At 38.1% G+C, this 27,130-nt stretch overlaps 1 protein-coding gene across 1 annotated transcript; it reads left to right on the forward strand.

Moving 5' to 3' along the window:
• The first annotated feature begins 350 nt into the window (after positions 1-350).
• On the forward strand, positions 351-25,128 carry LOC107045020 (polyglutamine-repeat protein pqn-41-like). Its single transcript, XM_015267111.1, is given in 5 exon segments — positions 351-417; positions 8,931-9,052; positions 9,054-9,093; positions 19,660-19,850; positions 22,736-25,128. Coding segments are annotated over 5 exon segments (2,322 nt in total). The 3' UTR covers positions 24,638-25,128.
• The last annotated feature ends 2,002 nt before the right edge of the window (positions 25,129-27,130 follow it).

The raw sequence follows: 27,130 nt of genomic DNA on the forward strand, positions 1-27,130 counted from the left end.
CAGATTACATAAAAATATAAATGATTATTTTCCGATAAATGCAAGACAACGAAGGAGAAAGGATAACGATTATCCTAGTGCCGATCACGACATCGAGATAGCGAGAGATCAGTTGGTATTCTTATCGACTACTTCCAATACCTGTGAGCAAAATGCACAGAGTCTCTTTCCTCTCCTGCATTCAGCTGAAATAAAAGTAACCCGGGACAGTGACCTCGAGAGTTTACTATTCCCCCTGGATTTTCCCTCCTCATCGCGAGGGATTTTTTTATTCTCACGGAAGTGGCCAAGCTGTATTATTTCTCGGATTTCATCAGAAAGGGGAAAAAAATGTAGTTTAATGTTGCGAAATGCTTTTCGGTCGCATGTCAGACGTGAAATTATCATGTCCATGCTGCATGGTGCATTTTTGTGTCGGTGAGCAGTGGAATTGGAGTGTCGGTGGTTACGACGCAAGGGCGTTTCCTATCGATGGTAGAATACCTTTGGCGTAGGTGGAAAGTCGAGGACGGAGACTGGGACGATTGTCCTAGCGGAAAATACGGGGCTTGGGTAACTTTTATGGCAGGGTATGGGAAATATATTTTGGTATAGTTCAGTGACAAAAATGGAAAACGGTTCCAACTCTTAAACTCTATCTTAAATCAAGAACAAAAAAAAAAAAAAAAAAAAAAAAAAAAAAAAAACTTCATGTACTTCATGTTTTATGAATGTTGTAATGACTTGAAGAGAATTAAGAGAATGAAGAGTGAAACATCGATGAATAATTTTTAATCTTCGATTTTTTTTTTTAAGCTTTTTCGGGCGAACGTACAATAAAAAAATTTTTTTTTTCACTTATTATTCGTTTTCAGATCTATATAATCGATCTTCAAGGCATGAAAAATCTTACTCCAATAACCCACGACTTTTAAAACTCATAGTAGTCTCCCCTTAACATCCTTAACTTCGCATCGCCCAGAAAAATATAAAAATGACACAGTGAAACTGCTTACAGACAGTGAACCGGACTGAATGCGTCAGTGCATGCAGAATCGCGTAACGAGGAAAAATGAGTGAATCTCTTCATACATTTTCCCACAGTTGTGGAGAAGCCCCGTAATGAGTGGTTCTCTCCATTTGAGAATCCTCACACGAGTTTTCACGCTCATTATTGTCGATAACCGTCGCCTGCCTCGTTACATCTTCTCATTATAATCACAATTATTACGACTGTTTTGTACGAGAGGAAAATCGGTATATTGTTGAGGCGAAAGAGTCATAACGCTTCTTCATATTTTTCTGACGATATCCTCTGACAATTCGTAATATTATATTTTTACTTTAATGAAATTATTTCATCCTTTCAATTGCTGTTTCTCTTAGATTTGAGATATTTTTATTAACTAACGATGAAAGAAACGTGAGATTGTTTTATATCGAAATATCTCGAAACTACTTGATCGCTAATCCTCAATTCTGATTGGTCAATCGCGTGAAGTAGTCGCTGAGAAAAATCCCCGGTATTTTCAAATTCTTCAAATGCCAAAAAAAATTTCTGCGTCATGTTTTTCATTTTTTCATGTGTGAAGTTTATCTTTATATCAAAACATAATTAAATTACCTAATTGTTGATCATGAGAAAAAAACAGTATTTCTAAATTTTTTTAACTCACAAATTATTCTTCACTTTCCAAATTTCAATTTTTTCATATTTATCATACGCAAAAATGATCAATTCTTGCTTCTCAGATTTTTACACATAAATTCTAAACTCTGCAAAATTCATAAAAATTCTTCGGTTTCCCAAATAATTCGAGAAAAACCTGTGAAGATTTCCGGTTATCTGGAAAACTGTGAAATTTTCCGAAGAATTGAAGAAATTTTTTCAGTTTTCTGGAAAATCAATTCATAACCCTGCCCTTATTTTTCCACAATTACAGATTTTAATCAGATTATTTTAAAAAGTAAAAAAAAAAAAGAATTAATCGAAGATTAAAAATTATTCATTGATGTTTCACTCTTCATTCCCTTAATTCTCTTTAAGTCATTATCAATATTTATAAAACATCTATGAGTATACTATGTTTAATAAATTCGATTTCTTCATTTTTCAAAAAAATCCGATTTTAATCTTTGATTACAATGGAAATGTTGATTTTCACATAAGACACTGGGTTAAATCCTGATTTTTGATTTATGTGAAAAATTCTATCCCATATAAGCGCATCATCAACGTGATTATCAGTTTTTTAATTCGTAATAAATTGCATTATTTATTTAAAACAAGGAATGGAAACAGTAATTGTTCGTAATGATTACTTTAAAAAATTATTTGACGATCAATTGACATTGATTGAGTCGAGACTCAATACTTCGTTGGCCACGGAAAATAGAAAATTCAGGCGAACCATCAAATTGAACAAATAACCCACCAGAAAGGTTAAGTACCGATTGCCCCCGGTGAACTCCTCTCCTCTTACCTCAATTCTCTCACACCCTCGGTGCATTTCCCTCCATGGATCTTGCTATCACGAATGAGCCTGCAATTACGTTACGATATGTACCTAAATGTTGCAAATTGAATGCACGCGCGGAAGTCTTTTGGAGCACTCCGGGCATTTTATTCAATCTTTCTCCTCTTCCCCCTTTTTTCACTCTCATTGCTGGGGAAAAAGGAGGAGTTTCGAATCGTTAATGTACAGACACGTTGGAGTACTTAATGCTGCATCTCCTTTTACGGCGGTTGTTACCAAACTAACTGAAAAATGAAAGATTAAATTACTTCAATTTTACCCACACGTTTTATTTGTGGGTGTTTAATAATAATGACTTTCAATTTTCCGGTTAATTAACAAATTTTGTAAATTAAGTGGCACGACAAAAATTATTGCTATGGTATTTAATATTAATCAGTCGTTTTTTTCTCGTTTATTTTCCGGTTAATTAACAATTGTCGTAAATTACAGTGCGCGACAAAGTTATTGTTCCGGTGAAAAACTGATTGTTTATAAATTACTTATAAAAAAGGCCGGAATCTGTGAATAATTAGTCATTTTTACTGAGAATTATTAAGGTCATAGGATTGAGATACGGATCGTCTGTGTCATCTCCATAGAAGAAATAAAATTTCCTTTCTCCCTTTCCTTTTTTCGTTTCGACGCTTGGGAGTTTGAGGTTTTTTTGGGAGTTGCTACCAAACTAAATGAAAAATGAAAGTTTAAATTACTTCAATTTTACCCACACGTTTTATTTGTGGGTGTTTAATAATAATGACTTTCAATTTTCCGGTTAATTAACAAATTTTGTAAATTAAGTGGCACGACAAAATTATTGCTATGGTATTTAATATTAATGAGTCGTTTTTTTCTCGTTTATTTTCCGGTTAATTAACAATTGTCGTAAATTACAGTGCGCGTCAAAGTTATTGTTCCGGTGAAAAACTGATTGTTTATAAATTACTTGTAAAAAAGGCCGTAATCTGTGAATAATTAGTCATGTTTACAGAGAATTATTAAGGTCATAGGATTGAGATACGGATCGTCTGTGTCATCTCCATAGAAGAAATAAAATTTCCTTTCTCCCTTTCCTTTTTTCGTTTCGACGCTTGGGAGTTTGAGGTTTTTTTGGGAGTTGTTACCAAACTAAATGAAAAATGAAAGTTTAAATTACTTCAATTTTACCCACACGTTTTATTTGTGGGTGTTTAATAATAATGACTTTCAATTTTCCGGTTAATTAACAAATTTTGTAAATTAAGTGGCACGACAAAAATTATTGCTATGGTATTTAATATTAATGAGTCGTTTTTTTCTCGTTTATTTTCCGGTTAATTAACAATTGTCGTAAATTACAGTGCGCGTCAAAGTTATTGTTCCGGTGAAAAACTGATTGTTTATAAATTACTTGTAAAAAAGGCCGTAATCTGTGAATAATTAGTCATGTTTACAGAGAATTATTAAGGTCATAGGATTGAGATACGGATCGTCTGTGTCATCTCCATAGAAGAAATAAAATTTCCTTTCTCCCTTTCCTTTTTTCGTTTCGACGCTTGGGAGTTTGAGGTTTTTTTGGGAGTTGTTACCAAACTAAATGAAAAATGAAAGTTTAAATTACTTCAATTTTACCCACACGTTTTATTTGTGGGTGTTTAATAATAATGACTTTCAATTTTCCGGTTAATTAACAAATTTTGTAAATTAAGTGGCACGACAAAAATTATTGCTATGGTATTTAATATTAATGAGTCGTTTTTTTCTCGTTTATTTTCCGGTTAATTAACAATTGTCGTAAATTACAGTGCGCGACAAAGTTATTGTTCCGGTGAAAAATTGATTGTTTATAAATTACTTATAAAAAAGGCCGTAATCTGTGAATAATTAGTCATTTTTACTAAGAATTATTAAGGTCATTAACCACCGTTTTGCAAACAAGTTTTATTCTTTATTTATAATCGGGAAATGTTTGAAAAATATCAATATTTTGCGAAATTTAATTTAGATAATCCTGACTGGGTATGAATTTTTTCAAATTTTTTCCACGCAATTTAGTTGAAAAATTTACAAACTGAAAATATCCAAAAGTACAGCGTAGGGTAGAGCTACTTTATCGTCATAGGATTGAGATATGGATCGTCTATGTCATGTCCATAAAAACAATAAAATTTCTAGTTCGGTATTAACGACGTGTGAAACGATATCCCCATCCCATAAACCATTTTCCAACTTGATTACTCAATTTTATCGTTGCGATTATCATAATGACGATTATCCAGGTGGAAATCCGTTCCATTGTGCTGAGAATAAAGAGTAAAATTTCTATAATTCGTAAACTCATTTTCCGTAGGAATGACTTATCGGCGTCTCATTGTCAGTTGGAAAAGCTGGTACAGTACAATTCAATTGCACAATATTTCTCGCATATAGCCCGCCAACGAGAAAGTATCACAGGATTTTATCCGGTAAGTGGCGTGAGACAGTGCGATTATAAGCTGTGTTGCTGGCTGTTGTAGTTGCTGGGGTTAAATTATAAATATCCTCGGCTCATTGGTGGATTAAAACTCGTAATAGTCGTATTACTATCCCCTGGTGTCGATCGTTTTATCATAATCACTGATGGAAATGCTGATGGTTTACGGTCAATGACGCATGGGTCGTAAAAGATATGTGCTGTTGTAATTGAACATTAGAGCTTTCATTCATGTCTCATTTGACCCTAGGTTACAGAACATTTGCAATGATTTTATTATCTATTTCACTCTGAAAATCATTTTCCCATTAAAGCGTTAAATAATCCTTTTATTTCTTCCAACGAATCTTTATTAGTCAATGCAGTTGAACGATAGACACTCAGTTATAAAAAACTGCCGAGGATTTTATTACGTAAATTTTGAAAATTTGAAACAAATGGAAAGTTTTTAAATTAGGAATTTTTAGAAATAATTGATAAACTAGTAATTTTGCACGAGTGAAAGGAGATGAGACGAGACAAATGAGACGAGAGACATGACGAGACGAGACGAGACAAATGAGACGAGAGACATGACGAGACGAGACGAGACAAGACGAGACGAGACGAGATGAGACGAGGCGAGACGAGACGAGACGAGACGAGACGAGATGAGACGAGATGAGACGAGACGAGACGAGATGAGACGAGATGAGACGAGATGAGATGAGACGAGATGAGATGAGACGAGACGAGACGAGACGAGACAAGACGAGACGAGATGAGACGAGGCGAGACGAAACGAGACAAGATCAGACGAGACGAGAAGCTGCGAAATCTTCTCGTCTCATTGTCAGGAAACCATTCTCTCGTCTCGTCTCGTATCGAAATATGAGAGCAATTTCTTCTCTCGTCTCGAGCAGAAAGGGGGAGGCTCTCTCGACTCTCGTCTTGCCTCTCGTTTCTCGTCTCGTTTTGTCTCGTCTCGTCTCGTTTCTCGTCTCGTCTCGTCTCGTCTCACAGCATTTTTACATTTAATTATTCATCTATAAATTTTTTCATTTAAGCGCCAAATTCGATGATTTAGTGATAACTTTGGAGAAATAATTTTTCGTTCGATCGACCATTTCACCCGTGAATCCTTCGAAGGGATAATCCTCGAAGGAATACGACCAATTGCGTCTGAATATCCAAACTAGATCGATGAATCTATATCGTAAAATTGCATCACAATCCACCGTGGCACACACGCCCACGACAAGGATTTCTCATAGCGCCGTACGTGGATACTGAAGTAGAATAGTTTATACAGTATTGAGAAGGGTAAAATAGGGATATAGTGTATCCTAGTTGGAGTTTGTGTGCAGCCAGGAGACTGTGATATAAATGGGCGGCTGTGCTGCTGCGGTATACACGAGCCGCCGTGGGAAAGGTAATCGGTCAAAAGAAATGCGGGTGGCGGTTCTCTCTATCGCATTACCCTGCACGGCAGAACAAACGCGCCAATCCGCTGAGTCAAGTCCAACTATTGCCTCAATTATTTCTTTTCCTTTTTTCGTTTCGACGCTTGGGGTTTTGAGGTTTTTTTTTCAGCATCGATATGCGCCAATTGATCGACTGCATGTGGGGAAGGAGTTAATGGTGGTTAATGATACTTTTATTGCCGTTGGGCTGTTGCGACGGTTCGAGGTAATTAGCACAACACTGAGTGTTGTATTAGAAAACGAAAATTATTCAATTGCAGTGAATATTTTTTTTTACGTCTATTCACGGAGAAATATTTTGCAAAATAAATTGTTTTCAATTGTGGAATTTTGTAGATTTTTTTTTCAGTTGAAAGTGAAGAATAAAAAATAGAGAATTATTCCATTCTCCAATTATCGTATTAATTATTAATATTAATTATTATTCTGCAATTATTTAATTGCAGTGAATATTTTTTTCATCAGTTGCAACGGAGAAATATTTTACAAAATAAATTGTTTTTAATTGTGGAATTCTGTAGATTATTTTTTTTCAGTTGAACGCGAAGAATAAAAAAAAATTATTCAATTGCAGTGAATATTTTTTTCATCAATTGCAACGGAGAAATATTTTACAAAATAAATTGTTTTTAATTGTGGAATTTTGTAGAATTTTTTTTCAGTCGAAAATGAAAAATAAAAACTTTTGTATTTAATTCCCGAAATCCGAGTCAAGTTCAACTATTGCCTCATCTTCTCCCATTGCCTCCCAGCCTCGATATGCGCCCATTGATTGACTGCATGTGGGGAAGGAGTTAATAGTTGTTAATGATACTTTTATTGCCGTTGGGCTATTGCAACGGTTGGGGGCAATTAGTAAAGCACCGAGCGTTGCATTAAGAGACGAAGATCATTCAGTTGCAGTTGATAATTATTTCTCATTTGCAAAGAAAAAAATTCAACGAAGAAAATAATTTTTTTATTGCGGAATTTTTTTTAGAATTTGTTTTTTTCAAATGAAAAATGAAAACTTTTGCATTTAATTCCCGAAATCCGAGGTTCAACTATTGCCTTATTTTTTCCTTTTGTCGACTCGACGCTGGGGATTTTGAATTTTTTTTACAATTGATTGACTGCATGTGGGTAACGAGTTAATAGTTGTTAATGATACTTTTATTGCCGTTGGGCTATTGCAACGGTTGGGGGCAATTAGTGAAGCACCGAGCGTTGCATTAAGAGACGAAGATCATTCAGTTGCGATGAATAATTATTTCTCAATTTCAAAAAAAAAAATTAACAAGTGAAATTATTTTTCAATTGTCTAACATTGTGGAATTTTTTTCCCGACTGAAATGAGATCAGATAGAGCTGCAAATGGAAATGAAAAATAAAAACTTTCATTTTTCGTGCATATGCATTTAATTCCCGGAATCGCTTGACAAATATCCTCTGGAAAACAAAAGGTTGTTACGTTAATGTTTCTCATGTGCACTATCCGGGTGTATTACTTTAGCGACGGGTGTATTAACTTGCCACAGTTCCGCCAGTCTTTCCCAACTGGCCGCCGTCCTTGACAACAATGCAGAAGTACATATGATATACGTTTAGTCGGATTGATACGGGGGGGAAAAAATTTAATTGCATTAAATTTCGCCCACTCCGGGCCGGAACTCTTGATTCATAACCTCCGGGATTAAATTACCTCTGATAATCGGGGAATAAGGGGACGGGCTGCACTGAGGGAAAACCAAACACATTATCAAACAAGTCTTGTTTGGGCCAACAAAATCGCTAGTTGAAAATTGCCAAAAAGAATTTGTTTGGTTCGAATTTGAAAGGCTCAAACATGAATAATTGTTCTGCTTTCGACAGCAACGAAATATTCGGCTCAAGAGGCGGATAATTCACACCAGACGGTGCCTTTTCAGGATGAAAATATCTCATTAGAGGAAATTTATCAACAAATATTTTATCCCTAAGTTGCAAGATTGCTATCATATCATTATTATTGTTTCATTTAAGGGTTCATTTCAGTAGCGAAGCGGTAAACCGGGTCAAGTCGATTTTGACTATGGGCCAGTTTTTGACGAATATCTGGGAATCTAAAAGAGATAGAAAAATTTTTGTCATGACCTTTTTTGTAGAGCCAACTGAGCGTTATAAAAAAAGTGATGAGCAAAATTTTGCTATCTCTCTTAGATTCCGAGATATTTGTCAAAAAATGCCCAAAAGTCAAAATCGACTTAACCCGGTTTACCGCTTCGCTACGAATTTGTTGTCTGTGATTATTAGACAGCCGAAACGAAAAACTACTATTGGGAAAGTTCCCAAATCCAACAGTTTCGTCACCGTCAGCTGACCTCACAATTAAAAAATCCTAAGCTCGAATAATCAAATAGAAACCCTCGAAATCAGCTCCGCAAAGTCCCCCACTCGCCAAAATCCCCAGCATTCTCATGATGCACTGGAGACCTCTCCCGTACGTTTCATCTCCCCTCATAATTCACCATAATACCCCCCAATTGAACCGAAAATAAATAGCTACCACCGCGGAAAAGCCCCGTCGAAGCCACCCCACCTGGTCCGGATCGGGCGCGGCCTTTCCCCTGGGTTCTATAAAGCCCGGAGTTGTCTACTTCCACCGAACATTCTCTCGTCGCCTCCGTCACCCATTTGTTCATCATGTGGCTACTTATCCTCGCAGGTGAGTGCGACCCCCGTACCATCCCCCACCCCCTCACACCCCCCGCCGATTCATTGAGTTCAATAGTCCCGAGTGTGACCAGTGAAATTCAGTGAAATGTGACATTTTCATCTGAAAAATGTATTTATCAAGTGTTGTGTACCACTGAGTGAGTAAAATCGTCATAAAGGGCTGTAATGAATCGTCGGGAGGGAATAAATTGACGGATAAACGGGCGATAGGAGCGACGAGCGCTTCCGGTTGTCAATTTTCTCGAGACTTTGTCCAAAGAATCAATGAAAAATGAGAAAAATCGAAACGATAGATCCATTGACTCTCGAAGACACGGCAAACACTTTTACCCGCATTAGAAACCCACTCAACCGGAAGCTTGGCACTCTCGCTTTTACATAAAAACCCAGCATGCATGTGCAAACAAACAATTTCCGATGGAGTAATTCAGCCGTCCTTCCTTCCGCAATTTACATTGACTTTTTTTTAATGACCAATGAATCTTTTTCAATGAATATCTCGGAATCTAAGGGAGATAGCGAAATTTTTGTTATAACGTTTTTTGTAGAGCTAATTGAGAGCTACAACAAATGTCATTACGAAAATTTCGCTATGTCCCTTAGATTCGGAAATATCCGTCATTTTACCACTTGGGTACTGAAATCAATTCATCGTCCGAAAATTAACGAGCCGTTTACTTCTGTTTCTTTGGGATTATTCGCATTTCAATTGAAGGGGAAATATTTTCCCCCTCACACTGGATAACTGGTATATAACCCATACACTTTCTCCTCGTCCACGTCTTACTGTAACACTGTCTTACTTTTACCGAGTTTAACCTCGTAAAAATGAAAACCACTGGTAGATTTTTTTCTTTTTCATTTTTTATCGAGTCAGGATTCAGAGACAGTTTGGTAAATCCGGAAGTGTGGATTTAGCGTCGATAAATCTGGGAGTTGGTGGATTTGGGGGTAAAACGGGCATTATTTAGCGGCGATTGAAGTCGTAAAGTAGAGAAATGATTTAATGACCGCATGAAATTATGCGGAACGGTAAATTTCCTTTTCCACAATTGGATGGCTTCGATGAACTATTTCAATCCCTTAAAATTATGCTCTGATCGATCGTTATGATCCCTGAAATAGGAGATGGAATTTTCTTTTGCGCAAAATCGCTGAGAGTAATTTTAAATGTCTTTAAAATGTCTTTAGCAGTCAAAAAACGCCACTAAAATCGATGAATCGTTCAGAGAATTATTTAAATCCCACAAAATTATCCTCAGAAGTACGATTATGAATTTTGAAATTACAGTAAATAGCAAATACAAAAGAGAAAGCTAGAGGTAGAATTTATTTTTCAATTTTTTCAATGAAATTTGAATTCACAAACATTTAATTCGTGAACTAGGAAAATTACGCAATGGAAAGTGTTCATTCTACAATTACCTGGCTTCAATAAACTGTTAAAATCCCCTGAAAGGAGTCTCATAAAATTATCTCAAATTGCAAACGTATTTTTAATTTTTTTAAATAGACTTTGATTCTTTAAGAAATGAAAAATGAATTGGCATCAGATAATTTTCGGATTAAACAATCAAATTGAACAAATGAAAAAATTAAAAAATCATCCTCAGAACTATCATTGTGACCCTTGAAATTATACTAAATGGCAAATACAAAAGAGAAAACTAGAGATAGATTTTTTTTTCAATTTTTTTAATGAAATTTCAATTCACAAACATTTAAATCGTGAACTAGAAAAATGATGCAACGAAAAATTTTCATTCTACAATTACCTGGCTTCAATAAACTGTTAAAATTCCCCGAAATGATTCTCATAAAATTATCTCAAATTGCAAACGTATTTTTAATTTTTTTAAATGGACTTTGGCTCCTTAAAAAACTAAAAATTAATTGCCATCAAGTAATTTTCGGATTGAACAATCAAATTGAATAAATGAATAAATAAAAAAATTATCAGAACTATCATAATGACCCCTGAAATTATACTAAATGGCAAATACCAAAGAGAAAACAAGAGATGGAATTTTCTTTTTCATTTTTCAATAAAATTTGAATTCACAAAAATTTAATTCGTGAAATGCTGCAATAAAAAATGTTCATTCTACAATTACCTGGCTTCAATAAACTGTTAAAACCCCCTGAAATGACTCTCATAACGCTGATTATTTCCTCTAAAATTACCTCAAATTGCAAACGTATTTTAATTTTTCAAAATGGGCTTTGGCTCCTTAAAAAACGAAAAATTGATTTCTCATGAAATAATTTCCGGATTAAATAATTAAATGACTTCGATGATCCCTTGAAACCCTTAAAAATCCCGATATATCCCTCAAAATTACGTAAAATCGCAGCCAGTAATTGTCAATGCCTCACAAAATGTCTTGAGGAATAAAAAAAAAGCGCTAAAGTCGTTTGAAATATAAAATGAGGCCGAAATCCCATGCATTTTCCGTGCACTATTGAGAAAGACAGACTCGTAGATCTCTCTGAACATAGGGAGTTCATAGTAAAAACACGGTACGTTCGAAACGTTTAAATAAATTCGTATCTATGTATACGCGAGCCGATTGCCTTTCTAACCAGCCTCGGAGGCTGGCATGGTGGGTCCATTCTTGGTCCAGGTTGCTGGGACACGCGATTCGCTCCGTCAGGTGTGGGTGACCGGCGGTTTTCTTCGTCTACGGGCGTCACTGTGTCTCCACACGCGATCTTGTACCGGAAATATTCCATCTCCTATCGAGGGAACGATCGAGATCGAGAGAATACTATGTTGAAATTTTTTTAGTTGAAATATTTAAAAAGATGATAACGAAGAAAAAATAATGAGAGGAATTAAATTGCAATACTTTAAATTAATTCAATTGAATGTGAAAAAATTGTACTGTATTTTTCCTTTTGTTCGATTATATTTTCACTAGACTAATAACAAAAAGGAATTCGTCATTATATTGTAAATGAGTAATTGAGACTTTCAATTAGTTAATCAACCGATAATGACAATTGAATATTTCAATTTCTAAATAATTTGAAGGGAATTTTTTTCAGTAATTATCGAGATTATTATGAAAAATGAATTTTTATTATAGTGAAAAATGAATTTTTTTCCTTTTCTCAAGAAATATGTGAGAATATATTTTAGTCGGCTGCCGGACAAATTCGAGAAATAAATCAATTGCAGTATTTTTAATTGATTCAATTGAATATAAAAAATTGTATTGTATTTTTCTTTCTGTTTTTTATGGTTTAATTCAATAATATCAATTTCGATCATATTTTCACTAGACTAATAACAAAAAGGAATTTCAATTCGTTCATCAGCCGATCATTACAACTAAATATTTCAATTTCCAAATAATTCGAACGTAATTTGTTAAATTAATTATCAAGATTACAACGAAAAATGAATTTATGAAATTCAGAGACAATTTTCAACAGTTCTTTCTCCCTTTGCTCAAGAAATATGTGAGAATATATTTCAGTCGGCTGCCGGAAGTCATCTTATCAGCAGGGAATTCAAGAAAAAAAATCAAAAAAGGCCCGATCTGCCCTGGGAAACTCCTGATCCTCTTTGAGAACTTTACGACCTTCGGAGAGTGTGAAATATCGGTCGAAGGAAACCTCTTGGCAATGCAATGCGCGATGGAGGGGGAGGAGACAAAGAAGTTGCAAGGACGTGGAAAACGGTTCGCGGAATTTACACGCACTTCTCCTTCATTTTTTACTTTCATGGAATAATAAAAACTCGACACAAAGGACGTATGAATGGATGAAACGTACAATGAGCGATATTTCCCGCGTTTTCCCCCGGTATTCGATTACCGTCATTGTTGAGACGAAAATCAACTATTTCAAAATCGTCAATAACAAAAAAAAAACGGCAGAGCGAAATTTCCCAATTTTCAAAGTCAAAAAACCGCTAAAATCGATGAATCGTTCAGAGAACTATTTAAATCCCACAAAATAATCCTCAGAAGTACGATTATGACTTTTGAAATTACAGTAAATAGCAAATGCAAAAGAGAAAACTAGAGATAAAATTTTATTTTCAATTTTTCAATGAAATTTGAATTCACAAACATTTAATTCGTGAACTAGGAAAATTATGCAATGAAAAATGTTCATTCTACAATTACCTGGCTTCAATAAACTGTTAAAATCCCCTGAAATGTTTCTCATAAAATTATCTTAAATTGCAAACGCATTTTATTAATTTTTTAAAAGTATACTTTGACGTCACAAAAAATGATAAATGAAAAAATGTCAATAACAAAAAAACGGCAGAGTGAAATTTCCCAATTTTGTTTTCAGTTTCACCGTATTTTGTCAAGCATTAAAATGAGACGTGTCGGATCAAAATCGCATCACTAGTTCGGAAGATATTGCCAATGGAACACAGTCCGTATCAGACCACGCGTCAATTTATAATTTGATTACACGGAAATTGTAGAGAGAATAAAACAAACGAAATTGTAGGATTAAAAAAAATGTTACAATCACGACTGCAATTTCCCCAAGTAAACACGTATGGGTAGTAATGTTTTTTTTCCTCGATTTCTCAGCGTGATAATGACGAGTGTCGTGGCTCCCGCAGCGGCACGAGTCTCTCCCCGGTAATTGAATTCCGCGTCTACCCAACAGACAATTAATGTCTCCAACGGGGCACACCGGTGTGTATGGCCACTGCATTACATCCCGTTACGTGTGGGGCTCGCGGCTCGTTCCGGACGCGGGATCTCGGTGCTTCCTATAATCGCCGGAGACTTTCCTATTCACCGGTGAAAAAGAGGGGCAAGGGCTCTGGTTTCCTTGCACTGGACTTTCTTCGACGCACAGTGTCGCTGGGGTTTCACTTTCCACACTGCTAAAAATTTTTGTCCAATTTTCCGTGCCGAATCCCAGAAGTTTTTAGCGTGTTCCAATTCCACTGATAATTCAGGAAATTTTGTCACTGAAAATTCCGAATTTCGGGGAAAAATCAAAGAGTATTTTGTATAGAGTAAATTGTATATTTCCGGTCCATGTTTCCCTGAACGTGAATAGAAAACCAGAAAATTCCGGTAATTATATTGAATTTTCAGGACAGTGACACTGAGTGCGATTTAATTAGGGGGAAAAAGAGAAATCAAATCGCTTTCAATCTTTAAAAAGAATTACTCATCAATTAATTAATATGTAATTTCGTTGAAAATATTATTGAAATTAATAATAATATGATTCCATTGACGTCATTCAATCGAAATTAATCATTTCTGCATAATTAAATTCCCTGAAATTGGAGAAATTTCATAATTTTGCCAAGTTTCTGTAAGATTTTACTTCTTCGGGAAAAATGACGTGACGTGAGTCGTTCCCTAATTTTTACTGAATATTTCTCTCCGCGAACATCATCGTCTCGAACGATGTCGAAATTCCCCATTTCGGTGGAATCAGTTCAATTAAATCGCGAATCCGACGAAGTCATCGAAATCTCTCAAGTCATCGCCTTAATTTTCTAGCTGCGGTGTCACTCGATCTCGTGTTCCCGAGCTCCTCCCGGCCCCAATGAATGGGCTTTGTCTTTTTCCTAATACGAAAACCTGATGAAACCCCGAAAGTCGAAATATTCCCAAGCCCTGAGTTAGTTAACGCGGGAAAGGATGTTGCCCAACGCTCATCCGAATCGCACGGGGTGCCCTCTCCTCAATTCCCCGTAGTTTCCCAATCCGGACGAATTATTGCATGATGTATAATACTCTCATAGGCATTATTCCCCCTCCGGTACACCCCGTACTCTCAACAAAGCGCCCATACGTGCCAATTTTACCACCTGAGTTACAGTCTATCAAGACATCAATTCAGTAGCGAAGCGGCAAAACGCTCTACGCCAGTTTTCAACGAATGTCTCGGAATCTAAGGCAGATAGCAAAATTTTCGTCACGACCTTTTTTGTAGAGCAAATTGAGAACTACAAAAAAGATCTTCATAAAAATTTCGTTATCTCCCTTAGATCAGGAGATATTCCTCGAAAACTCAGCTAAGAAATAAGTCGAATTGTCTCACCGCTTCGCAGCTGAATTTACCGAGCTGAGGCGCCCAACGGGTGGAGTTCATTACCCCAAAAACGAGTCCTCTATTGAGAAATGTCACGTCAGATGCCTTCGTAAGACATCTGTCGATCCCCCGACAGAATTCCCACTGTCGTAAATTATAAATTCCAAAAAACTCCCGAGTGTACGATAAAAATAATCGAGTGAGGCTATCAAATAAATGTTCTTAGATAACCCCTTGCCATAAAATTTTTATAACCCCATAAAGTGTAAAATAGTAGCACGCGTCGAGTGCCTGCATTTGTGCGAGAATTTGTTAATAATTTTTTTATCCCCTTTGAAAGCTGCCACTATCCAGCGGGAATGTGTGCACAGCATTCGATGATTGAGCGACTCTTGAGCGGAGTCCGGGTGCCGAGCGCTTGCTTTCGCGAATTCCAATCACCAGAGACACCGATGACGTACAAATCCACACACACGCTCACAAAAATCTCGGGTAAAAGTAGTATGAGCAAGTCGCAGCTAATTATCTGTCACCAGATCTGTCGAGTTCTTATAATTATCGGCTTTACGAGTTCACGCGTGTTCGGAGAAAATCCTTCTCACGACGGATGATTCACACCTGATGGTCAGAGTATTTCTCAAGGTTCCACACTGTTGAGAAATTACTCTTGAAATTCCAAGTAAAAAAGCTTGAAATTATTGACAACGACAAAGTTACATGAAGTCGATTTTGACTTTCGGCCAGTTTTTGATGAATATTTCGGAATCGAAGAGAGATAGCAAAATTTTCTTCATGACCTTTTTATAGCCCTCAATTGGCTCTACAAAAAAGGTCATGATAAAAATTTTCCTATCTCTTCTAGATTCCGAGATATTCGCCAAAAACTGGCCAATAATTAAAACGGTTCAAGTCGATTGTGACTTTCGGCCAGTTTTTGATGAATATTTCGGAATCGAAGCGAGATAGCAAAATGTTCCTTATGACCTTTCTTATAGCCCTTAATTGGCGCTACAAAAAAGGTCCTAACAAAAATTTTCCTATCTCTTCTAGATTCCGAGATATTCGCCAAAAACTGGCCAATAGTTAAAACGGTTCAAATCGATTGTGACTATCGGCCAGTTTTTAGTGAATACCTCGGAATCTAAGGGAGATAGCTAAATTTTCGTCATGACCTTTTTTGTAGCCCTCAATTTGCTCTAGAAAAAAGGTAATTACGAAAATTTCATTATCTCCTTTAGATTCGGAGATATTCTTCAAAAACTCAATTGAATTCACCCGCACAACATTGAAAATTCAGATGACGCTGTGACTGAAATTTCAAGAAATCCCTAATAGTGTAGTCTCTGAGGCTCGCGAAGTTCTTGATTATAAACTCGTGTATTTAATTATAAACGGATAATTCTGCCCGGAATTCTGCGGGAGGTGTCGGGTTTCTGCCGCTGCATCGAAAATTTTTCCTGAATTCAAGCTGAATGCTGCGAATAATATGATATCACTCGGGCCGTTCCGATCGCAGTTGCACAAAGAAACCGAAGCGAAAGAGCCGGAGGGTTGAAAAGGATACCCAACGACCCAATATACAGACATACGTGTTGCGTAACCGCTGAACGTGAGCCAATAACAGACGACAGAGGCTAAAATGTTGTTCGAAGAAAGACCCGGGGTTCTTTGGGTTGTCAAATGCGCAACGTACGTGACCTTTTCCTCAGTCACGAGGATGATCATTGGTTATCCGAAATGTGCGAGTGCTTAAGAGGGAACCGCTGAGCTGCGTCAGGAGGGCCGGAGGGGGAATTTTTTGAATTACTGGGGCTTTTCAAATCATCAGTCGATGATTCTGTCCCCGATTGCTTGAATTAACCCACAATTTTCCCCGGAACTATCGCCAAATGCACTAGTGATATTGAATTTAGTAGCGAAGCGGCAAAACGGCTCAAGTCCAATAGTTGGAATCGACTTAATTAATTCATCAGATTGATTTATACTAGGCTATTTTATTCTATTTCCATTTCCGTCTTCACAATTAGATTAATTTAATTTTATTCATTCTTATTGTTATTGTATATATTTTTGTTACAACATTGAATGAAGAGGAATTGCTCATAAATCTCGTGAGAATACAGATCGGCAAACGATTTTCGATAATCATACCCAAAATTTTTCATTTCTTTCTTTTTCTTTGAATTAATTAGCACTAATGATCTGAAAATGCGAACGAATATGAACATTTTACATCTCTCTGATCTCATTTCAATGGAACGGAGGAAGGAAATCGCAAAGAGAAATCGATCATCACCAATCAGTATCAATAAAACGAAAAAATCTATTTTTCTGTCTTTTCGAAATTTGTCAAATTGTTTTTTTCTTGTCAAATAATGACGGGCGATTAACATTTTTAATTTCTGCGATCGTATTCCGTTCACAGAAACAGGAAATACGGAAAATGTAGGGAAGGAAAATCAGAAGTAAATTATAAAAATCGATTTTTCAATCTTGAATATTTCAAAACGTTTTTTAAAATAATGAAACAATACCCATAAATTCAATTCCCGTCCTAATATTTTCATAGAATACATAAAAAATAGCAAAGAATTCAAATCACCGATGAAACATTTCACCGGAATAATAATATTATAGTTAAAAATTATAAATAAATTTTAAAAATCGATTTTTCATCTTGAAAATTCCAAAACGTTTTTTTCAATAATGGAACAATATTATCATTACCTAACAATAATATTATAATTAAAACTGAATTTCTAACCATCATGGCTTCCAAAAACACTAAAAATTCCATTCTATTCCCAAATCATCCTCTCGCACTTTTCTCTCCGCACGTAAAAAAAAATAGAATCGAAGATGTTTAGAAATTCCGAGTGACTTTCAATTGCAAGTCAAGATGCAAATAGGCGTCCACGTGCCAAAGTCCTCCAGCACCAATCCGAATCAATCGCGTGAAAGTCTTCCGGTTCACGCGCCTCGGACCGCCCTGGAAACGAGAGGAAAAAACACACAAAAGAGAAAAATAAAACTACCGAGAGTTAAAAAATGCCGGATAGCCGATGCTTATCGATGATTTATGGGAATCGTGCCGGAACAATTATTTCATCGTTCCACCGAGGCTACACAGGTGGCGTACACGACTGTACCACTGTAATTTCCGTTTTCGCGGCGTCGCCGTGGGAATCTGATCGTTCCGTCACTTCCGGGGAAGATCTTGGATATTACTCTAATTAAACAGTAGGAAGTTATTGTGAAATTCCCCGTCAACATGTCTTCCAGAAGCTCCAGGCGCAAGAGTCCCTTGCCCAATCGCTCATTTAAATAATTAACAGCTGTTGAAACCCAACTCGGTGAATTATCCTCAAAAAATTGAATAAAGAGAGCTAAAAGTAATGTTTTAGTGAGTGATGAGGACTGCGAAATCCCTCAAAATTCAAACGTCAGCCCACACCGACTGGAGGAACTCAGGGCTAGGGTATTAATTACCTACATTGGCTTTAATGATACGGTTAGACTGCTACAATATCAACGCCGACGATCAGAGCAGCACGTAGAGCTGGCGCATAACCAGTGCACCAATGCTAAATCTCGTGGGAAAACTTGGCATCTAGGGCTACATAATACACACGTCGGTGGCTTTCCCTGCGTAAGCACTTTCCCGAGGGCCCACTCCGTGCAATTATCGCTGGGGAAGCTCGATGATTAAGAAAAAATTGCGATAATCTGCATCAATGGCATGACAATCGATGATTTCATGAATCTGAAAACCGGAGATCGACACAAATATTATTTACACCGAAAATATATATATATTTTTTACTTAATAGCTGATAACGTGTCAATATTTTTGATTACATAATGTATGAGTACTGAGAAATTCACGGTTTTCAAATACCGTATCAATGAGTAATAATTAACAATAAAAACTATCATTTATCTCATCAGGAATTATACTTGAATATTTTAGAGTAGGGGAGGGTAGGGTAAAATGGACACTTTTGACGTTTCTAAAAATATCCATAACTCAGAAACAGATTTACCAATTGAGCTCAGTCTCAGCTCATCACAAAGAGGAATCATTGTTTTTCAATTGAAAAATAAAATTATTCCATTTCCTAAACAAATCAACATGTTATGAATATTCCAAAAAAAGATCATTAATATTATGAGCTGTTACGCCTTGAAATAATTTATAATTTTAATGATTAAAATGACTAATTCAAAAATTAATTTTGTTAAATTTAACGATTACGCCGACGTCTGCTGGAGACGTCATCAATTTCAATCGACTGAAATCGGAGATTGAGGGCACTTGTTGCATTATATTTTTCGCAATAACAAAACCCACCGAATGATCACTGATTTCACGGCTTCATTCAGTCAAACTCGACGATTTCCCCATCACCGAACCGCAAAAATCCCCGATTTTTAATTCCCAAAGCCTCGAAGAAATCACGGCGATTTCGGAAGTCAGTCCCGCACCGATCGTTCTCTAATGAAGATTCTCTCCCTCTTCCAGGTCTCCTGGCCACAGCAGCCTGTAAAGAAGCATCAGTGCCCCCCTCGTCCACGAAGGAGTCGAAGGATGACGTGGTCCTCCTCGAAATCGACGTGAAAGACCCGTCAAAACGCTCGCCAGTCTCTGCCACCGGTGTCTACGGTGCTTCTCCGAGTCAGTTCATAATTCGTCATGGCGATGATGCTCGAGAGGTACATTCCCCCCTCCCCTCTCCCCCGAAATCCGCCCGAGAACAAAGGAAAATGGAGTAAATGCCACTGCACCACATAAAAGGCTTGCATGCGAATTTTAACGGTCTTACATCTCTCAACCGTGACCACTGGCCGCCTATCGCCGTCGTAACTCCACTCGACAGCCGTGAAGGAATGTTTTTTCCATATTTTTTTTCATCAGTTTCTTTTTAATTTCATGCAAAACTACAAGCGGGGTAGTTGGCCCCGTTCGTTGATCTTTCACCGGCCACTCTATGCACATAACTTGGAACACGTACGTGGCCCAATGCTGTCGCAATGACATCAGTCTGCTTTCAGTATTCAAACTTCGTGTCAACGATTTTTTTTCCGCCAACGGACGCAAATGATTTTTAATTACGCGGGGGTAAGGCGAGGCTGCACGAACGATTTTTGCGAGTCAAGGGGAGAATACCCCCCTCCCCCCCCATGAGAAAGATGTTTTAGATGTGCCTATTACCTATCATCCAAATTTTTAATATTTTTCTAAATGTTTGAATAAATTTTTCGGTGAATCGAACCGCACGAATTTCAGTCCCACGGGTTTTGTTGAGGGGAGACTACTGTGAGTTTTAAAAGTCGTGGGTTATTGGAGTGAGACTTTTCATACGTTGAAGATCGATTATATAGTTCTGAGAACGAATAATTAGTGCAAAAAATTTTTTTTTATTGTTAGTTTGACCGGAAACGCTTAAAATGCCAAAAACAGTCCAGGGCCTCCAATTTTTGAGCTACGAAAGATTTTTTTCTTTCAAAATTTTCAGAAAAATATGTGGAATAACAATTACGAGATAGTTTTTTTTCATTCGATTTTTACATGGCTAAATTTGCTTTTTTTGTATTTTTTTACACAAATAGTAAATTTTTTTATATGAAAAAAAACGAAATCCGCTGTGTAGGAGTCGAATTCCAGAAAACTGGCTCGTAATTGTTGTTCCACACATTTTTCCAGAAATTCTAAAGAAAAAAAATCTTTTGCAGCTCAAAAATCGGAGGCCCTGCACTGTTTTTAGCGTTTTAAGTATTTTCAGGCAAACGAACAATGAAAAAAATTTTGTTCGCACTAATTATTCGTTTTCAGATCTATATAATCGATCTGAAGATGATGTATGAAAAGTCTCCCCTTAAAATGAATTATTGGAACGGACATGTGCCACTTGCGAAATCATCGCAACGAAATTGAGAAAAAAATTCTTCATTAGAGTAATCAACAGTTGGTAGGGAAAAATTCCGGAGAAGTCGCAATGTAGAACTCCTCAGCCACAATTTTTTCCCGCTCAATGTTCATATGACAGTTGGAATGCAGTAATTGTCGTTAACGAATTCTCACAAATCTCGGGAGTTCAATCGGCCAGTTGTTTAAACTCCAACGGTGTTAATGCCACGCAGTCGTCTGATTGCGTAACATTTGTATATTTTTTATCTACCCAGCGGGGCGACTTTGCTCGCCTTCTAATCGCGAATCTCGAACCGGTAATACCACACCCAGCGCTAAACATAGAACAGTGTAAAATCCCCTACGTAAAATACGAGTGACTCTGGGTGGAACTGCACATGTGTGTGTTTCCCCCGAGGCGGTCGATTATAAGTGAGCGCCGTGGAGTTTTCAATTTCGTTAGCGGCCTTGCATTTACTGTTACGGGGGCTGAGTCATTAGAGCGGATCAAAAAGTCCTGGGGAACTGTATCTACTGATAGCAGACATACAAGTAGTTTCGGAACGGATGTGGACAGACACGTTCTGTTACCCGCTCCTCCGTATCGTCGTCCATATGTTCGTCACCAATGCGTGATGTTACCCACGAATTGCACTTGAGAGTCAATAGCACGATGATGAACGATTGCATAAAGTCAAGTTCATGAAGCTAGAAAGTAGAATCCAGAGAAAGTTGATTTCTAATTGCAATAAATCCGGGAATATGTGCGTAGGCTATTCTCCATTTCAATCAAAACACCATGAGTGTCCCCGCAAATTACTGTAATCGATCAACCAGAAAATTCGTATGCTATCTAGTTATTTTCACCCGGAATGATGAGTAATATATCCTGTGAGCGTCTCATTCCGTATGACTTTCCCCAATTGAACGAATTCAATTGCCACTGAAATTTCAAGGAATTTCGACATTGAAAATTCAGAATTTCGTGGAAAAGAAAGAGAGAACTGTAAGTTTCAGGCGCATTTTTCCATGGAAGTGAATAGAAAACCAGAAAATTTCGGGAAATGTATTCTTGAATTTTCAGGACAGTGACACTGAGTGCGATTTAGGGGGAAAAATGATGAAATTTCAGATGTCACTGAAAATTCAATGTAATTTGGCACTGAATATTCATAATAGATTGAAAATTCAAATACATTGAGGAATTCTCGTCGTTGTGCCGCTTAAAACTCTGGAATTTCACTGAATTTTCAGTGACACCTGAAATTTCATGATTTGTTTCCCCTAATTCGCATTCAGTGTCACTGTCCTAAAAATTAGTAGTCAACTGTCCATGAAATTTCATTGATTTCTAAAGCCTGAAGTGCTCACGGAGACAATTATTTGGTGAATTTCACCAACTAATTGTTGAAATTTAATCTAAATAATACTATAACAATAATATATTATTGTAATATTATTAAATGATTGCTGAATTGTTTCCAAACGTATATACACCCTCACCACCTAGTTTGGTAGTCAAAATTGATTGAACGAAATTGAAAAATCTTTTCTGAATTTTAATTGAATTGGTTGTTAAATTTCACAAACTAATTGTTAAAATTCAACAACTAGTTGGTGAATTTCAACAACTAATTCTTGAAATTCACCAAATAATTGTCTCCACGCCCCTAATTCCGCCCAATTCCAGCTGTCCCCGGAGTACCTGGCCCTCGTCGAGCAGTACACGTCCTCCCAGCAGCAGCCGTACCAGTCCCCTCGGGCAGGACCTCCGCCACGCAGGCTACCAGCGTACGCGAGGCAGCAGCAGAACCTGCAACAGGCCTACCAGAATCAGCGAGTGCCAGCTGTCGCCCCTCCCCGCCCTCGTTTGACCCTCCACCCGCAAGCGGAAGCGCAGGCGGACGCCCAAGCGGAGTATCAAGCACAACTGGACGCCCACAACCGCGCCGAGGCGAGCGCCCTCCTCCGCGCAAGCGGAACTTCCCACGCGGAGTACCAAGTGCCGGCCGGCTACAACGAGCCCAAGCTCGGAACCTTCGAGCAAGAGCTCCTCCAATTAGTCTCCGCCAACCAAGCGCAGGAGTTCAAACTCCAACAGGCGCAGCCGAAGAGACTCCCCAAGCCTCAGGGCTACCCCCAGTACTCGCAACAGCTTTTGGCCTATTCTCCGGAGTATGAGCAGGTGAAGCCGACGGCCGAGCCAGCCCAGGAATCGCCGAATCACCAGCAGTATCACATCGAGACCACCCAACCGAGGTACCAAGGCCCCCAGCACGTTCCGGTCGGTTACCGGCCGTTGGAGGAGGCCCAGTACCAGCAGCCGGTGCAGCAAGCCTACATCGAGCCGAGGAAGCCTTACAGACCGGCTCCCCAATACGCCGGCCCTGTATCCCACCAGGTTGACGCGGCGATGCAAGCGCAAGCGCAAGCCCGAGCGGAAGCCGAGGCCCTGGCCTACCAGAAGATCAGTCAGGCATCTCACCAGAGACACCAGCAGGCGGCCTTCGAGCAGATCCGCATCGTCGAGGATCGCTACAAACAGCAGAGCGCGTTGGAGCAAATCAACCAGGGCCAAGTCAGCGAAGCAGGAAGAGAGCACATCGAGGAGCAGCTGCATCCGAAGGACCCCGAGGCCGCCTACAGAGCGAAATTGAAGGCCCAGGCTGCGGCCGAAGCGGCCGAAGCCAGACGAGCCCAGGAGGCCGCTGAGTACAAGGCGCACGGTGACGCGATCATAGCTCTCCAACGACAACAAGCGGCGCATCTCAAAGCCCAGGAGGACGCCCATCTCTACGCCCTGAACTTCGAGAAGAATCAAGCCAAAGCGCAGGAACACGCGCAAGCGCTCGCAAATGCGCAGGCCCTGGCTCTCTGGAAGGCTCATCAGGCTGCCCGCTCAAAGGCTCAGAAGGAAGCGCAGCTGGCGGCTCGCGCTCAAGACGAGGCTCGAAAACGCGACCCTGAGCACACCCCGGTTATCCAGTATTTATTACCCACTCCCAACAGCACTCCTCTCCCCCCGAACAGCTATCTGACGAGCGATCAGGTGCACAAGTACCAGGCGTCAGGCTCTTCCTACGTTCCCCGTTCGGCTGTGAAACCTGAGGATGTCAACCAGCCGCGTCAGGCTCACAAGCACAAGATTCCCAGCAACTCTCAGATCTACGTCTCGCAGTCAGGCCTCCGCAAGAAAGCCCCCGTCAAGTCGCTCACCATCGAGGAGATCATCGAGCAGGATCAGGAGAGGAACTCCCAGATCATCAGGATTCCTGCTGCCAAGGGCCAGCCCCTCACTCAAGCCGATCTCGACGCCTTGATCCACGCTGGGTACACCGTCACACCCGTTCCTGAGGTCACCAGACCGACTCAGCAGCCCAGCTATGCCCTGGAGAACACCACTGGCTACTACGTGAAGAAGCAATCCGCCAGGCCTGATGCATACGCCAACTACGACGATGTTCCTCGACACCAGCGGAGACCTGTCAGACGACAGCGGCCCATCCTCAAGCAGGAGAGCGAGGGCAGCGATAAGGTCACCTATCTCGTGCCCCTTGATGCCGCCTACGGAAACCGAAGACCACAAGAGTAATCCAATCAATGGTGATGATTGAACATTTTGGTCACTCGTGGATGACAATCGGCGCTGATAAAAGGGGAATCGACTTCTGTCGGGTTAATTCATCTGGTGGGAGACGATGGAGATAGGAAAATTGTGGTGAAAACGTCCGACAGGACGATTACCGGCTCCTCAGTGAGGCTCATCCACTCGAGTTTAACGTCATTCTTAATTTTATTTATGCCTAGCTCCAAGTTGATTTTTTTGCGTTATCCTGTACTCGTTACGGCCCAATCGGATTATCTGCATACTACTATCATTTCACAGTCGTTTGTCCATTTTTTTTTACTACTATTCTTGACTCTTGATTTATTATTATGCAATTGATTTCGATGAGCATCAGTGGTGTTTATTGTTCGATTTTTTTTATACGAGCACATTTTGTTTTAGTTTTTTTAATCGTGTAAGCGAGAATTAAATTGAAAGTTTTCATGCGATGATTTGTAAAAATTGAAAGCCATAAATGCCGGCTGTATGGCCATGCGCTCAATGGCGTGTATTCTTTTTTAATTAATTTATACACATGTTGTAAATATTAGAGTTTTAACTAATAAAACTGTTGGAAATGTCAGGAGCAGATGGAATTTTTATTATTTGAGTTCGTCAATTCCCTGAATTCGTGTTACATTAAATGGGAGAATTATAAATTAATCATTGTATGGGTCATGTTCGTTTTTTCTTTTTTCATTTATTTGTTAGCAAGTCAGAGTCAGTAATTAACGAAAAAAATATAATTCCTATTATTTCTGTAATGAACACTGCAAAGAAATTAATTTTCAATCACAATTTTCAATCACAATTTCTCATACATTGAAGATCGATTATGTGTCTAAAAATGGATAATTAGCGCAGAAAAACTAATTGTTTATTGGTCGTTCACCCCGCAAACGCTTAAAATATTAAAAATAGTAATTTTTTAGCTACAGAGGATTTTTTTTTATTTTTGGAAAAGTATGCGCAATAACAATTACGAATTATTTTTTTGAAATTCAGCTTCTGCACATCTAATTTCGTTATTATTTTAATAAAAAATTGCACTATTCATGTAAAATCGCCCGAAAAATATTTCTGAAGGAATCGAGATATGTTTTTAATATTTTAATGATAATTAAGGAAAGCGAAATTAGCCGTATAGCAGTCGAATTTAAAAAAATGATTTGTAATTGTTATTGTACACATTTTTTTTAAAATTTGCGGGCAAACGAACAATGAATAATCAATTTTTTGCACTAATTATTCGTTTTTAGACATATATAATCGATCTTTAATGCATGAGAAATCTCACGTCAATATCCCACGACTTTTAAGACTCGTAGTAGTCTCCCCTCAATAAAAATATTGACAATCACTATTGTTTATTATTTGAAAACTTGAAATACCTCATATTCCATTATTGATTGCTATCGTAATAAGAGATATCCAATTGTAATTATCAGTTGATTAAGAAACACTCTCTTAACATTATTCATTAACCAAATAATTTGTCATTTCCCATTCCTGCTGACCTTGGGAGTGAGCGGATGCGAGTCATTTGGCCACAGATACATTTAATTGAATTTCATTTTCAAATTGGTCTCCATCTCTTTTTCGATTTCTTGAGGATAAGTTAAATCCTTTAATCTCACTTCAATATTCCACGACTTTTAAAACTCGTAGTAGTCTCCCCTCAATAAAAATATTGACAATCACTATTGTTTATTATTTGAAAACTTGAAATACCTCATATTCCATTATTGATTGCTATCGTAATAAGAGATATCCAATTGTAATTATCAGTTGATTAAGAAACACTCTCTTAACATTATTCATTAACCAAATAATTTGTCTTTTCCCATTCCTGCTGACCTTGGGAGTGAGCGGATGCGAGTCATTTGGCCACAGATACATTTAATTGAATTTCATTTTCAAATTGGTCTCTATCTCTTTTTCGATTCCTCGAGGATAAGTTAAATCCGGTTCTGCCGAAGTGCGAGGGAATGAATTGTGGGCATTTCGACATCGTGGAGGGTCGTACAACAGCATAATGGCGATTTTTCAAACGTACAGCTGTAGCAGTCCGAGCATGGCGCTCGAGGAATGGACAATGTGCACAAAACACGGAGAAAATTATGACTAATAAGTGGCTGAATACTCCGGGGTATGTGTGTCCATTCGGCGGCCTTCTCGGCTATTGCCACATTAGTGATTATGATGGTAATGATAAGTAATAACTGTGGCGATGTCGTAACCGAATATTACCAGCGATTTGGATAATAACTTCGATTTATCGTGTTGATTATTGTGACGAGTTTCGATTTTTGGCGAGTCATCCTCGGCTTTTTCCGGGTTAGCTTGAGGTTTTACTCGTGTCAATGAATAATTTTATCGAAGATTGGTTACTTACTACTTCATATAGTTTGTTTTAACATTTATTTTAACAAAAATTACGGAACAATTCACGTAATCCGCAGTGGGGAATCGTTTTCC

The sequence above is a fragment of the Diachasma alloeum genome, unplaced genomic scaffold (assembly GCF_001412515.2).
Source record: "Diachasma alloeum isolate Michigan unplaced genomic scaffold, Dall2.0 Dall_scaffold_00865, whole genome shotgun sequence".
NCBI classification, from domain to species: Eukaryota; Metazoa; Arthropoda; class Insecta; order Hymenoptera; family Braconidae; genus Diachasma; species Diachasma alloeum.